General features: G+C 43.6%; 2 protein-coding genes across 2 annotated transcripts in view; both read left to right on the top strand.

The window, feature by feature from the left end:
* Positions 1–226: 226 nt before the first annotated feature.
* On the top strand, positions 227–4633 carry LOC103590116 (UDP-glucuronosyltransferase 1-6-like). The gene is made up of 2 exons (XM_008572265.1): positions 227–293; positions 4188–4633. Exons 1-2 carry the CDS (start codon positions 227–229, stop codon positions 4631–4633), a joined length of 513 nt encoding a protein of 170 aa, XP_008570487.1.
* A 396-nt stretch (positions 4634–5029) lies between these two features.
* The window catches only part of UGT1A6 (UDP glucuronosyltransferase 1 family, polypeptide A6), an 86601-nt gene continuing 76349 nt past the window's right edge, over positions 5030–15281 (top strand). The window contains exon 1 of the mRNA XM_008572261.1: positions 5030–6036. Coding sequence (XP_008570483.1) covers positions 5176–6036 — 861 coding nt within the window. The 5' untranslated portion in view covers positions 5030–5175. The remainder of the gene's footprint in view (positions 6037–15281) is intronic.

Genomic DNA, 15281 nt, shown 5'->3' with positions numbered 1-15281 from the left:
GGGCCGGCCCCTACAATTTATTTTTTAAAGATATATTCATCTTTTGCCCTGTAACCTTGTTAAACTCGTTTATTTGTTCTAATAGTTTTTTAGTGGATTTCTTAAGATTTTCTATACACAGATCATGTCCTTTACCAATACACATAGCTTTACTTCTTCATTCCCAGTCTGGATGAAGTTTATTTCTTTTGCTTGTCTAATAGCCCTGGCTAAATCCTCTAGTACAATGTTGAATAGATGGGGGAAGAGAGAACACCCATTTCTAGTTCCTGATCTTAGAGAGAAAGCATTTAGTCTTTTACCATTAAGCGTTAACTGGAGATCTTTTTATAGATGCCCAAATGACCAGACTGAGGAAATTCTCATCTATTCCTAGTTGAGTGTTGTAGTTTGTTTTGTGCTGAGATAACAAAATACCTGAGATTGGGTAATTTATCGTGAACAGAAATATACTTGTCACAGTTCTGGATGCTGGGAATGGTAAGATAAAGCAGTGGCAGGTTTGATGTCTGGTGAGGGTCTGTTCTCTGTTTCCAAGATGGTGCCTTGAACACTACGTGCTCTGAAAAGGTGGTAGGTTTTATCCTCATCTAGTGGAAGTTGGAAAGGCAAAACAAACTCCCTTTATCAAGCCCTTCTGTGATGGCATTATCCTATTCATGAGGTCAGAGCCCTCACAACAAAAACTCCTCTCATATGGCCTCACTTCCACTGCTGTTGCATTGGGATTAAGTTTCCAACACATGAGTTTTGGGAGACATAGTCACACAATACTATTGAGTATTCTTTTTATATGTGGGGCAAAGGAATTTAGCAAATGCTTTTCCTCTGTCTTTTGATATGAACATGTGTTTTTGGCTCTTTTTCTACTGACATAGTCTATTTTGTTAATTAATTTTCAGGTTAAACCATCCTTGTATTCCAAGGATCATCCCAGATGGTCATGCTATATAATCCTCTTTATAAGTTACTAGACTCTGTTTTATATTATATTGTTGAAGACTTTTGCATCTGTCATAAGTTGGTAGTAATGTTCTCTCTCATTCCTGATTTTCATAATTTAAGTCTTTGTCCTTTTTTCTTTGTCAGTCTACATAAAGGTTTGTCAATTATGTGGATATTTTTAAAGAACCAATTTGGGTTTTGTTGCTTTTCTTTATTGTTTTTGTATTCTCTGTCATTAATTTTCTCTCTACTGTTTATTCTTTCCTTCATTCTGCTGGCTCTGTGTTTAGATTTGTTTGATTCCTGGCAGATTGACACTTTCATCATGACACACTGGACTTCTTTATCTTTAGTAATATTTTTTCTTTTAAATAATATTTTATATATGATATTAGTATAGCCACTTCAACTTTCTTATGGTTTTTTTTATGATGTAATTTTTTCCATCGTTTCACTTTATGCAATGTATTTTTCGAACTTGCAGTTTTTACTCTGTAGACAGGGTATAGGTGAGTGTTGTTTTTATGCAGTCTGGCAATCTCTGTCTTTTAATTGGGGTTGTTTAATCCACTTACATTTAATGGTATTATTGATATAGATGAACTTATCTGCCATTTTGCTTTTTATGTTGTATATCTCTCATGTCTCTTTTTTTGTTCCTCTATTACTCCTTTACCACTTTCTTTTGCATTAAGTGAATATTTTTTGTTGTAACATTTTAATTCCTTTAATAATTTTTCCCACTATTTTTAAAAGTTATTTTCTGTCTGGTGTTTCAGGGCTTAGATATACATTTTAACTATCCAGTATCTACTTCAGATTTGTACTAATGTAATTCCAGTTAAATATAGAAATTTTATTCCTATGTAGCTCTATTTCCTTTCCCCCATTCTTGCAATATTATTGTTTTATGTGTAGCATCTCTATACATTAGATACCCAACGATGTGTGGTCAAAGTATTACTTCATATAAATGTACATGTGTTAGAGAATCTGAGAGAAGGTGAGCAAATATGCATTTAAAGCTTTTGTTATATTGTTCTTGTTTATAAGTTCTGGTTCTTTTCATTTCTTCTTGTTCATCTGAGTTACCATCTAGTGTCATTTCCTCGCTCAATTCAGCTTTGCTTCCACCCGCCTCTTTTGTGCTGTTACTGTCAAATATATTACACTTTTGTGTGTTGTAGGCCCAACAATACAATTACATACGTATTGTTTTTCAGAATTGCTTTTTAAATCAGTTAAGAGAATAAAAGAGAAGAAATACATATTTGTCTTTTATAATTACATGACTTCTATTAAGGATGCTTTTTGTTCTTTTGTGTGGATTCATATTACTGTATGGGGTCACTTGCTTTCAATCTGAAAATCTTCCTTTAGAATTTCTTGGATGTTGAGTGTGCTAGCAACAAATTCTCTCAGTTTTTGTTTATGTTGGAAGGTCCTATAAAATGGAGTTTTACTTTTGTTTGATTTGTGCCTTTGAAATGATACTTGTTACAGAGTTGTCTTCAGAGTTGAACCATACCTTGTCCTTGAAAATTGCACATATTTTTAGCAGATGCATATTAGGCAAATTTAATGGTAATAAAAACTTTTGCAAGAATTAGAAGTGAGGTGCTTACCTTCACCTATGAGAAGCTGGTAATGTTGCTGTCAGAGAGAGAAATGGCTTGTGGGTCTGGGAAACAGTTTGAAGAGGGAGGAAGATGAGTTGATAGATCTAGGATGTAGAGGTTCTACCTCAAATTATAGTAGTGAGATAATATTGACAAGTATATTAAAGAAATTCACCATTACACTAGTATCATTTAATGCTCTGAGCAGGTGGGTCCATTACTGATCAGCTACATAACTTGTGTGCCCCAGTGCAAAACGCAAATGAGGGTCCGATTGTACAATACAGAAATTGTGAAGAATTTCATGAGAGTGACAGCACAGTATTAAGCAAAGTGAAAGCCTCTTCTAAATGTGGAGTACAATGTGACTGCACAGGTTGCTCATGCATGAACCTAGCCCTGGCAGGGGCAAAGGGAGAGCTAGGAAAGCAAGAGAACCAGGCTGTGGCCTTGCACCACCTCAAGGGTGTGCCCTGTGCCATGTGCTAGTGAGATGGTGCCCTTTGGAAGTGTTCAAGTCAGTGACCCTGAAAAGAACCCGTAAAGTTAAGCATTGCATAAGAGCAGTGACATCTTGGCGCAGACTTCCAGCCTCCAGAGCTGATGTTTTGGACACCCGTCGTACTTTGTGAGGATAGCCATAGCAACCAAAACACTGAGCCAATGTTTTGTAAGGCTGAACGTGCTCTGCAGGAATCAGGTTCCTGCAGCTAGAGCCACCTTCTCTATGTTTCAGCCTCTGGCTTGTCCATTTGCTGACATCTGAATGCCCTGTAACCCTGCCGCCTTCTCACTGTTTATAGTTCCAGATTTTCTTGCATCTTTTATTTTTCCACCTTCTCTTCTGTCCCCCTTTCTTCCTGTTCTACTTCCCTCATTCACAGGGTGGGGCTGGATCTTCTGCTCATTAAGATTTTTCAGGAACTGCTTTTTGGTTACCATAGTGGCCCTCAGTTCATACCACAGAACTCAGCTGCCTGATCAGAGACAGAGGAGCCCCACTGAGGGACTTGTTCTGGCCCACACGAGGATTAATTTGGCTAATTTTTGCATGATCCCTGGTGGAAGTAGTGATGCTACTATAATTTAACAGTTAATGCTTCCTTTCTGTTTTGAGAAAAGTTGACAAGAAAGTGGAAAAGCACTGACAGCTGTTCATCCATGGACATCAACAATGAGGAGGAGCCAGAGAGTTCACATTAGAGGGCTGTGGGCACAGGGGTCCCTTCAGGTTGTCCTCATACTGGTGCTGCGACTCTTCAGAGAGGAAGAGGCAGATGGGTGGAGATGAAGAGAACAGTAAACCTAGAAACTCCGGTGATAGTTGATAAGGGGCTTAATTGGTTGAAGTTATCTGTGTGCTTGAAAATGGTTAAATATTAACTTAGGTTATTTTATATCAAAGGGGAAGATTCAGAGCAAGGGAGACGTAGCAGGATGAAAAGCAGAGGTTGGTTTACAGAATAGATCTGTTACTGAATATATCTACTCTGTGGTTTAGGGCATTTAAACTACTTAGTATTGTTGTTGCTTTAACCCCCTCCAGGATGGCCTGCCTTCTTGGTGCATTTCAGAGAAGTTCTGCAGGTGTTTTCTTCTTAGCACTTTGGGGCATGGTTGTAGGTGACAAGCTGCTGGTGGTTCCTTTGGATGGAAGCCACTGGCTTAGTATGAAGCACATAGTTGAGGTTCTCAGTGTCAGGGGGCATGAAATTGTGGTGCTGGTGCCAGAAGTCAATTTGCTTTTGAGAGAATCCAAATACTACACAAGAGAAATCTACCCAGTGCCGTATTTCCAAGAAGAGCTGAAGAACCGTTTCAGCTCCTTTGAAAACAGTCTCTTTGCTGAGAGATCATTTCTGACTGCTGCTCAGAAAGAGTACAGGAATAGCATGATTGTTCTTGAGTTGAGCTTCATCAACTGCCAGAGCCTCCTGAAGGACCGTGCCACCCTGAATTTCCTCAAGGAGAGCAAGTTCGATGCTCTTTTCACAGACCCAGCCTTACCCTGTGGTGTGATCCTGGCGGAATACCTGGGCCTGCCCTCTGCNACAGAGGAGCCCCACTGAGGGACTTGTTCTGGCCCACACGAGGATTAATTTGGCTAATTTTTGCATGATCCCTGGTGGAAGTAGTGATGCTACTATAATTTAACAGTTAATGCTTCCTTTCTGTTTTGAGAAAAGTTGACAAGAAAGTGGAAAAGCACTGACAGCTGTTCATCCATGGACATGAACAATGAGGAGGAGCCAGAGAGTTCACATTAGAAGGCTGTGGGCACAGGGGTCCCTTCAGGTTGTCCTCATACTGGTGCTGCGACTCTTCAGAGAGGAAGAGGCAGATGGGTGGAGATGAAGAGAACAGTAAACCTAGAAACTCCGGTGATAGTTGATAAGGGGCTTAATTGGTTGAAGTTATCTGTGTGCTTGAAAATGGTTAAATATTAACTTAGGTTATTTTATATCAAAGGGGAAGATTCAGAGCAAGGGAGACGTAGCAGGATGAAAAGCAGAGGTTGGTTTACAGAATAGATCTGTTACTGAATATATCTACTCTGTGGTTTAGGGCATTTAAACTACTTAGTATTGTTGTTGCTTTAACCCCCTCCAGGATGGCCTGCCTTCTTGGTGCATTTCAGAGAAGTTCTGCAGGTGTTTTCTTCTTAGCACTTTGGGGCATGGTTGTAGGTGACAAGCTGCTGGTGGTTCCTTTGGATGGAAGCCACTGGCTTAGTATGAAGCACATAGTTGAGGTTCTCAGTGTCAGGGGGCATGAAATTGTGGTGCTGGTGCCAGAAGTCAATTTGCTTTTGAGAGAATCCAAATACTACACAAGAGAAATCTACCCAGTGCCGTATTTCCAAGAAGAGCTGAAGAACCGTTTCAGCTCCTTTGAAAACAGTCTCTTTGCTGAGAGATCATTTCTGACTGCTGCTCAGAAAGAGTACAGGAATAGCATGATTGTTCTTGAGTTGAGCTTCATCAACTGCCAGAGCCTCCTGAAGGACCGTGCCACCCTGAATTTCCTCAAGGAGAGCAAGTTCGATGCTCTTTTCACAGACCCGGCCTTACCCTGTGGTGTGATACTGGCGGAATACCTGGGCCTGCCCTCTGTGTACCTCTTCAGGGGCTTCCCGTGCTCACTGGAGTATGCGTTCACCAGAACCCCAAACCCTGTGTCCTACGTTCCCCGGTGCTACACAGAGTTCACAGACCACATGACTTTCCCCCAACGAGTGGCCAACTTCCTGGTTAGTTTGTTGGAGAACTATCTGTTTCATTGTCTGTATTCAAAGTATGGAGAACTAGCCTTGGATGTCCTTGAGAGAGAGGTGCACTTACCCACCTTATATCAGAATGGCTCTGTGTGGCTGTTGAGATATGACTTTGTGTTCGAGTATCCCAGGCCTGTGATGCCCAACATGGTCTTCATCGGAGGGACCAACTGCAGGAAGAGCAGAGACCTGTCTCAGGTTGGTGGAATTATTTCTTTTGCAGTGCCCTGTTTCTTTGTGTGTAGACATTATTCTTAGAAGCTCTGTCTTCCCTCACTCATTTGGTTCCTCATGCCTACTGTCACCTGGGAGGGTTGCCTGGAGAAACGGTGGCAGGAAAGTATGCCAGGCTCTGAGTAGTGGGGACATTCAGGAGACCAGTGGCTTAGGTGATAAGAAGCGTGTAAATGAGGACAGGGCTCATGCTTGGCTACACAGGAGATATGTGCAACTAGGAAATCTGGGCACAGCCATGGAATCATTGAACAAGCTTAGAGAGGTTCCCGTCCAAAGAGAGGTGAAGCGTGACCAAGGGGACAGACCCAGGTGGAAAATCATTCTCCCAACTCTGTTCTATGCTATTTCCCTGGGCCCCAAGCCAGGGGTCAGCACACTACAGCTGGTGGCCAAACTTGCCCCGAGGCCTGTTTTTATATGGACCAGAGCTACACTGGCTTCTATTGTTTTAAGGGGCTATTAAAAACTATAACAACAACGACACGGAATGAGTGACAGAGGTGTATTTGGCCCGCAAATCCTGCACATTCCTACCTGGCCTTCACAAAATACATGCAGTGGCCTCTGAGCTAAGGCAAGTGTCTGTAGATGCCCTCCTGACATGGGGAAAAGGGCCAGAGTTACACTGAAAATAATAATCTGTGACTTTATAAAACATTATTTAAGTATTTGCTACCTTTGAAAGGCTTCAGACCACTTCCTCTATCTTTTATGCCAGAACTTTCTTTCTGAGTGCATTTTTCATCAGAGAGAAAGCCTCAAACAGGTCTCAAAGACCCTTCCCACCCTGGGTGACCCCTGCTGATTTCTCTGTGAATGAGTGGGACAGCTGGCAGCAGCTCCCACGACACGGCAGGGGTGGAGGAGGAGCATAATTGGACTGGCTGCAGGAGCCCCGGCAGGAAATAGACACTCCCAGAGTCAGGACAACTGCACTAAGAAGTTAAGAAGCAAAGGTTATTGATTGATTGATTTAAAAATTTATTATTGTTAATTGAATGTTATTTATTCTTCTTACAAAGAAACATTTGGCATTAGAAGGACAAAATATCATGTTTGGTATCAACCATTCAATTTTTGCAAACAGAGTTCTTTTTAGTTGTATTGAAAAGCCAGACTGTGAGAGCATTTTTTGAAATCCGTGAACCTGGATCTGGTACTTGACCTCATGTGTGTCTCAGCTGTAATCCTTACATGTCACCATGGAGAACATTCTGCATTACTATATGTAATTATCAATTTGTGCTTTCACATATTAAGAATCAAGTTTCTTTTGTCAAATAATCAAACCATTTCAACACTATGAAGAAAAAGTACACTTTGGAGAGATGGATATATCTTGGAAGCAGACAGAGGTGGTGGTGACATGACATTGTGAATGCAATAAATGGCACAGAATTGTTCACTCTTATATGGTTCATTTTGTGTTATTTGACTCAATAAGTTATTAAAAAAATACATCATAGATCAGGAAAAATAAAGCCCTGATTTATTGCTTAAAAACATACACTCCTCATTAGGCCAATAACACTGTCAGGCAATACATGAAGTAAACAAAACACAAATGGCCAATAAAACTTGGAAAACACATTTAACTTCAGAAATATTCCAAGAAATTCAGATTGATAAAATAAGAAATTAAATTGTACCTATCATATTGGCAAGCATGTTTTATAGGTAACACTTGGCCAATCTATAAAACACATACTGATGTGTTTCCAACAACATCTGCAAAGCCTTTTGAAAACCATAGCTTGGTGGACATTCCTGGAAGAAGACTTCCATGCACCGTTGAGGAAAGTGTCCTTTCTCAGGGTGGCCTCCGGGCTCCCAGCCATCCCTAAGTGGGAGAGTCCAGCAATGTCACTGCCACTTCCACCCACGTCAGTGTCACTCTGACCGCAGCCTCACCCACCTCCTCTGCCCAAGGAGGGACTGACCCACCTCAGAGGTTGCCCGCATTTCTGCCCAGCTTGGCCCTTAGAGAAGCTCCTTGGCTGTCTGGCTGGTGGTTCCTGCACTGAGATCCTCAGAACCTGGGCCACAAATCAGCTCCAGGTGTTTCAGAACCATGCATCCCAGCCCTGACAGGGCCTCTTCATTACCCCTGTGCACTTTGTCTTCTGTGTGCAACAGTTCTGCTTGAGCCAGATCTGTGCAAGCACCTCTGCCCCTTTCTGTGTGCCTCTGAGGTCCTCACTTCCTCCCCAGAGTCTCCTGCAGCCTTGCATGAGAAAAGAACCTTTCTTTTGAGGCCCTTCCCCTCTGCCAAAGGGGCTCAAATCCAGGCCAGCTGCCAGGACACTCTCTACATTGTCCTTCTTGCTGCTGGTTCAGTCCCTTCAGTCCCATGACTAACATTTCCTATTGGGAAGATCAGGTGTCAAATATCTCAAATTTATAAGAAAATTTAGCTTCACATTTTATTATGAGAAGGACTATTGGACTGTTTTTCTTCAAACAAAGGAATTCCAAGACAAATCCTAATCTCTTCCACTTGCAATGCAAAACACTGGTCAAGCCTTCGAAAGGACGGACTTCTCTCCCTCTTAAGGTAGTACAGACCTCATAGCTGTCATGGCCACAGCTCTGGCTGCAGGAATGAGCACATCCTCAGTGTTCAGCCTGAGCTAGGGCTAGGAAGCCTCCACTTCTCCCCCAGTGATCCCTTCTGTGTCCCCGTTATATTAGCAGAACAAGATCACAGGGTTGGAGCTATAGGCTTGGATTGGAACCCAGCTGTGTGGCTGAGGCAGGTGGTGGCTTATTTCTGAGTGTTTAATTCTCCCTCTGTGAAAGGAACACCACACAGGCAGTCGTGGTAGGGGCAGGTAAGGTCAAGTTCACGGGAGAACTCTGAAAACTGCAAATGCAGCACAAGTGAGACAGGGCTTTTTACATCTAGAACAATAGGGTTGCGGGTCCTCAGGATGCAGTCCACCTCTCTCTCAGTAGAGCGAGAACCTCAGAGGTGGGCAAAGCCCTTCTGAATGCCCTTTAAATTCCATCAAGTTAAGCATTAAATAAGGGCAGAGGTCCAGTGTAATAACTATTTAAGGGCCCATTGGTCTTTCAGCTGTAGTAGACGTGGCCAGAGCAAATGGTCACTAATCTCACCATGGTCTGGGTACATGAGGGAGTAGAGGCTGGAATGATGCTGATGGCTTTACAGTGGCTTAGCAAGATTCTTCCAAGTACTTCTGAAACCTTAGGGTAGGAGTGCAGATGGGAGGTGGAGTAAATATATGATAAGAGGACTTGGGGGATTACTTTTGCTTCCTTGACTTTGCATATCACTTTAGACCCATGTCCTAGCTCACCCCTACCTCCTCATTCCTGACCTGTCATGGAATCCTGGAATATCTGGGCTGGTAGTGACTGTGAATCAGAAACTATGCACTGATTTCAATCCAAGCTTTTCATTTCTAGTTTATTATGTGAGCCTATTATCATATAGTTTTCTCTGTGTCCTAATCTGAATTTCTTTATGAAAATGTGATGGGCACTCAATATGAATGTCCTCAAGAAAGGATGATGTGTCACCCTTTAAAATAGTCATTTCTGGGTTATACACATTCTGTTTGAAGACTCTACCTCATGTTCTCTTTTAGGTATTTTTATTTGTATTGTGATATAGGTAGGTACTTTTAAATTTAAGCTTCAAGTAAAAATAAAATACCAGTACGTGAATGAAATATTATTAGAATTAAGTCTTCGTTAATGTTTCTAGTAATATGTAGGCCTTTGTATGGTAGATTTTTCTCTTTATCAACTCAGGAAAGTTTTTTTTTCTTTTCTAATTACATTATATGTTCTAAAAATGCTCCATTTTGGTAATATATTTCTGCCTTCTAACAATTTTATATACCTATGTAGCCACCAACACATTGAAGACATGAGCTTGTCCTTCCCTTGTGTCCTGCTCCATTACCTAATACCTGCCCCACCCAGCCTTAGGCAACCACTGACCTGGTTTCTGTCATTGGACAATAGAGTTGTCTTTCGAGAGTTCATCTGAATTGAATCACAACAGTGAGGACGGAAAACGTGCATGTGTACTGTAGCGTGTCTGGCGTCCTCTGTTCAGCGTAATGTCTTTTTGGATTCATCTGTGTTCCTGTAGTATCTTATCACAGAGATACATCACCATTTGCTCATCTGCTTTCCTATCGATGATCATGTGTTGTTTCCAGTCTTTTACTATGGAGAATAAACCTGCTAAGGATGTTTGTGTACAAGTGTTCCGAGGATATTTGGATTTGGTTTTGGTTTTCTTGGGTAAATACTTAGAAGTGGGACTGCTGGGGCCCATGGTAGGTGTATGTACAACTTTGTAGGAAATGACCACACTGTTTCCCAAAGCAGTTACCATTTAACCTTCCTAACTGCCATGTGTTAGCGTTCTCATTGCTCTGTGTCAGTCTTTTACATTGTCTTCATTCTAGTGGGTGGGTAGTGTAATTTCATCATGGTTTTAATTTGCAAATTTTTTAGAACTGATGCTGAGGAATATACTTTCTTGTGCTTAGTGATCATATTCACATCTTTTTTAAAAAAGTGCCCCTTCAGATCTCCTCTGCAGTTTTTTAGGTTATTTGTCATCATAGTTTTGAATTTTTTAGAACTGATGCTGAGGAATATACTTTCTTGTGCTTAGTGATCATATTCACATCTTTTTAAAAAAAGTGCCCCTTCAGATCTCCTCTGCAGTTTTTTAGGTTATTTGTCATCATAGTTTTGAGTTGTGAGAGTTCTTTATGTGTTATTCTGGATACAGATCCTAGTCAGATATGTTTTCCCAATGTTTTCTCCTGGTGTGGTGCTTAATTATTTTTCATTTTTTAAACAATATCTTGCAAAGAGAAAAAGTTTGAAATTTTTCATGTAGTTCAATTTATCAATTTTTGGGGGATGTATACTTTTTGTGCCCTAAGAAATTTTTGCCCATGTGAGGTGTGAAGATTTGCTATGTTTTCTTCAAAAAGTTTAACATTTTTAGTTTTTATGTTTAAGTCTATGGGATTGGCAGAGACAAGCATTGTCAATAGGGGGCAGGAATGATGGATTCCTTTTTCTCTGTCTGGACGCTTCTGGGATGACCTCACTGACATCCATGGCATCAATCACAACCACATTCAGATGTTTCCAAGTCTAAATGAGCAGCTGAGACCCCTCCTCGGCTGCAGACCCTGAAGCTGAGGCCTCGCACGTTTCCTGCTGGCATCTCCAGGCACCAGGAATGTATGTAAGCTCCTCTCTCCCCACAGTCCTGCTCTGCCCAGGTCCCCATGTCCGATGGGACCACCATTGCCCAGGTGCCCGACTCTCCCCAGGGTATCCGATGTGCAACTAGAAATCAGATGACACCAATATGTAGATAAAAAGTCACTGCATGAATTTAGAACAGGGAGAGCCCCTTTCTTGTGACAATGACACTCTAGCAGCATATTCCCACCCTTACACTATGATTATTATCAGGCTGCTTAATGGGCATAGGCATCTTAATGGGGTTGGAGGAATAGCTCAGTGGCTGAGATGTTTCTCCGTGAGCTGAGCATCACTCTCTCCTACCCTGTGTGCTCACAGCTCCCAGGGGACCATCCTCCATGGGCAGTTGTGGATGCCCTGCAGACTCGCCTTCTCTGTGCCCTTCCAGCCTGTGCCGCTCTTGGTTTCCAAGCGCCTCCTGGTGGTCGCCTCGATTGGCTGTGTCTCCATCTTTTCTGTCCCTGAAGGAGGGGCTGTGGCTTTGATTCAGGCCCTGCCCTCTGCAAAAACAGCCTCAAGAGCTGACCTGTGTCGATCATTCTTAGTCGTTTGCAAGAGGGATATTTTAGGGACACAAAACTGGTGGTTCCAAACCTCCTTCTGTGTCTGCCCAGGCCTTCAGGATGAGGCTTGGTCCTCCAGCTTAGCACAGAAGGCCGGGGTGGCTTGTCCTTTGTTTGGAGGTTAAATAGTGACCCTCATCTCCAAAAGCTATGTTGAAATCCTAAATCCAAGTGCTTGAGAATGTGACCTATTTGGAGATAGGGTCTTTACAGGGGTAATGAAGTTAAAGTGTGGTCATTAGGGTGATCCCTAATACAGTGTGACTGGTGTCCTTTTATAAAAAAGAAATTTGGACACAAAGCCAGATATGCACAGAGGGAAGACCATGTGAAGACACTCAGGGACTGGAGTGACGCACCCATCAGCCAGGGACCTGTGAGGGATGTCAGCAGACACAGGAAGCTGGAGGGGGCAGGGTAGGAAACACCCTAGAGCCTGCAGAGGGAGGGCCACCATGCCGACACCTTGATTCGGATCCCAGCCCAGCCCCAGAGCAGTGGGAGAAGAAATGTGTGTTCCCAGCTGCGCAGTCCTCGTGCCTTGTCCTGGAGCCCTGGGCCACGTGTGTGCTCCTCTTTCCCTCCACCCCCTGCCATGGCTGCACACTTGCTGTTGCTATCCAGCCTGTGCAGATCTGTTCCCCAGGTGCTTCCTGCCACTCCATGCTCCCTGCAGGCGGTGGGGCTTCACGGCATGTGAGAGTGAGGGTTGGGGGCTCGGTGTGCACTCCCTCTGCCTGCCCTCCTGCAAAAAGCCACACTGGTGGGCGACTCATGCATGGCTGCCGCACCCCTTCTTTCCTCCTCCCACAGGCTCTCCGGTGTCTGGAGACGCTGCCCTGTGCATTGCGTGAACATTTTGCAGAGGTTGTAAGCGCTATCTGTGGCAGCACTTGTGTGACAGTGACTTCTGTATGACGAAAGCTGACATGTTTGTAGGTGACTTTTAACATTGTTTTGGGTCAGGTTAAAAATATCAGTGAGGGGCTGGCCCGGTGGTGCACTGCTACAGTGCGCCGCTTGGGAAGCGCCGTGGCGCTCCCGCCGAGGGTTCGGATCCCATGGCCCGGTGGTGCACTGCTACAGTGCGCCGCTTGGGAAACGCCGTGGCGCTCCCGCCGAGGGTTCGGATCCCACATACAGACCGGCCGCTCACTGGCTGAGCGAGGTGCGGGAGCAACTTTTGCAGAGGTTGTCAGTGCTATCTGTGGGAGCACTGGTGTGACAGCGACTTCTCTATGACCAGAGCTAACGTGTTTGTAGGTGACTTTTAAGATTGTTTTCGGTCAATGAGATTTAGTTTGGCCTTACGTCAAATCTGTAGCTTACATTGGGAAAAATCAAGATGTTATAAAATTAAATCTTTCTTGAGTGCCTCTTCCCCTGTTCTAGTCTAAATTGTTGCCTCTAACTGGAACATGGCAAAGCCCAGTGCCTTTCGGTCCCCCGAGGATGCTGAGTCTTCCTGCTTGGCATGTGACACCCAGTGAGGTTGGGCTATGGACAGGCAGATTCTCACAATTAGGAGAGCTGGAAATGTTGCCCTGGTGCCACTCTCCCCTTGCGTCCACGGCAGGCACTGCTGTCCCAGTAAAAGGCAGCCGAGTTCTGTGGACAAGGAAGGGACCCGAATCCAGGAACTTGCTGCTTCTACCACGAGATAAGGTGGTGGCTGGAAACACAAATGCCAGATTACGTCACTACTGAGCCCAACAGCAGCTGTAGTAGCAACAACCTTAATGTCCTGCTGTCCCAGCCGTCCTGTTCTGGCCCCTCTTCTGCTTTCACATGCTCTAGTTAATCGAGGACATGGACGGTCTCCAAATTCAGATGAGAGTTATTTTGCTTGGCTCTTGGTAGACGTGACTGTGTGATGGAAATGAAAGGATTTGACCAGTGGGTAGGAGGACAGAAACTGAGTCTTTGTATAAACATACATTATGTCACTGGACACAAACAGGAGCCAGAAAAAGAGCAGAGAGCTTCTGTTGGGGAGGAAGTAAGAGAGCTATGATTCTGGAGCAAGGCTACATGAAAGGGTTAAACCCAAGTGCTCCCTGCAGAGTGTGCTGCTGGTGAACCCTGGGTGCATCTTGGCATGCACATATCTGCCTGGCGGTGGACTGTCTTGTCAAGTTGGATCTCTAATAGGGGTAACTTCCTCCCCAAGGGAAGAGTCAGCCTCACCTGCAGTGGTGGACTGAGCCAGGATTTGTCAACAACCCCCAGGAATGGTCCGTGTAGGTGGGTTGTTAATTTTATTTTAGCTTTTCAGAGATCTCAGAGGGTTCAGAAATGATAGGAGAATCCTCTGGCATTGTAACAGACAAGCAGCAATGCCTGGGCATGGCAGAGACCCTTGTTGACAGCAACCCCACTGCCAGGGAAGAGGTCAGAGTTAAGAGCCTTGCAGTCTTTCCTTGGAACCTGCAATGCCACTTCCTTTCTGGAAAAGGAGGCTTTGATAGACTGACGATAAAACTCAAATGTTTCCTGGACAAATTCCAAATATACAAGCTTTTTGAAATTTACTTTCCTTTTCATTTCTCTGATTCCTCCAATGCAGAAGTGTTGCTTAATGATTGTGCCTCTAATCTCACATTGCAGTACAGGCATGATCTTTCCACAAGGCAAGGTCACAACCTACTCTTGTCTGGAAACCACACAAGGAGGTATGTCAGCAAGTTCTTCTCAGTTATCATTATTACTATTGTTCTTCTGAGTAGATCATTGGCAGTGAGTGTAATTTTTATTCATGTGGGAATACATGGCCTCTCGTGGGGCTGGTTTTGTGCCTGTACTTCTTCCTCCTGCTGGATCACACGGGCTTAGGATCCAAGCAATGGGATTGCTCTGTGCTGCAGTTACACGATGGCTCCTGCAATTGTGACCAGCCCCCTTCCTGTGTGTGTACGTCTGGTGCTGACGAGTGGCCTGGCCAAGGAAGGCAAGCTGCTGGTGGTACCCCTGGAGGGGAGCTGCTGGTTTACCATGAGTTTGATTGTGGAGAAACTCATGCACAGAGAGCACGAGTTGTTCTTATTCACACCAGCAGTGAGTTGGCAACTGGGAAAAATGACTGAACTGTACAGAAAAGACTCATTCAGACTCTTACAGTCTGGAGGATTTGGACAACGCGTTTATGGTTTTTCGTCAACAATGAATGGAAAACTCAAGGACAAATTTTATTTTTTATATTAATGAGTTCACACAAGAGTATTTTTGAACTTTTGTTTTCACATTGTAGGAGCTTATTTAACGATAGGAAATTAGTCAAATCCTTATAAGAGAGTTCTTTTGATGCTTTGTTGCTTTATAGATTTGACATATGTGGCGTAATACTGCCAAATACTTTTTGCTGCCAAATACTTTTTG

The sequence above is a fragment of the Galeopterus variegatus genome, unplaced genomic scaffold (genome assembly GCF_000696425.1).
Source record: "Galeopterus variegatus unplaced genomic scaffold, G_variegatus-3.0.2 Scaffold769, whole genome shotgun sequence".
Taxonomy (NCBI): Eukaryota; Metazoa; Chordata; class Mammalia; order Dermoptera; family Cynocephalidae; genus Galeopterus; species Galeopterus variegatus.
This window is presented reverse-complemented; position numbering and strand designations above follow the sequence as displayed.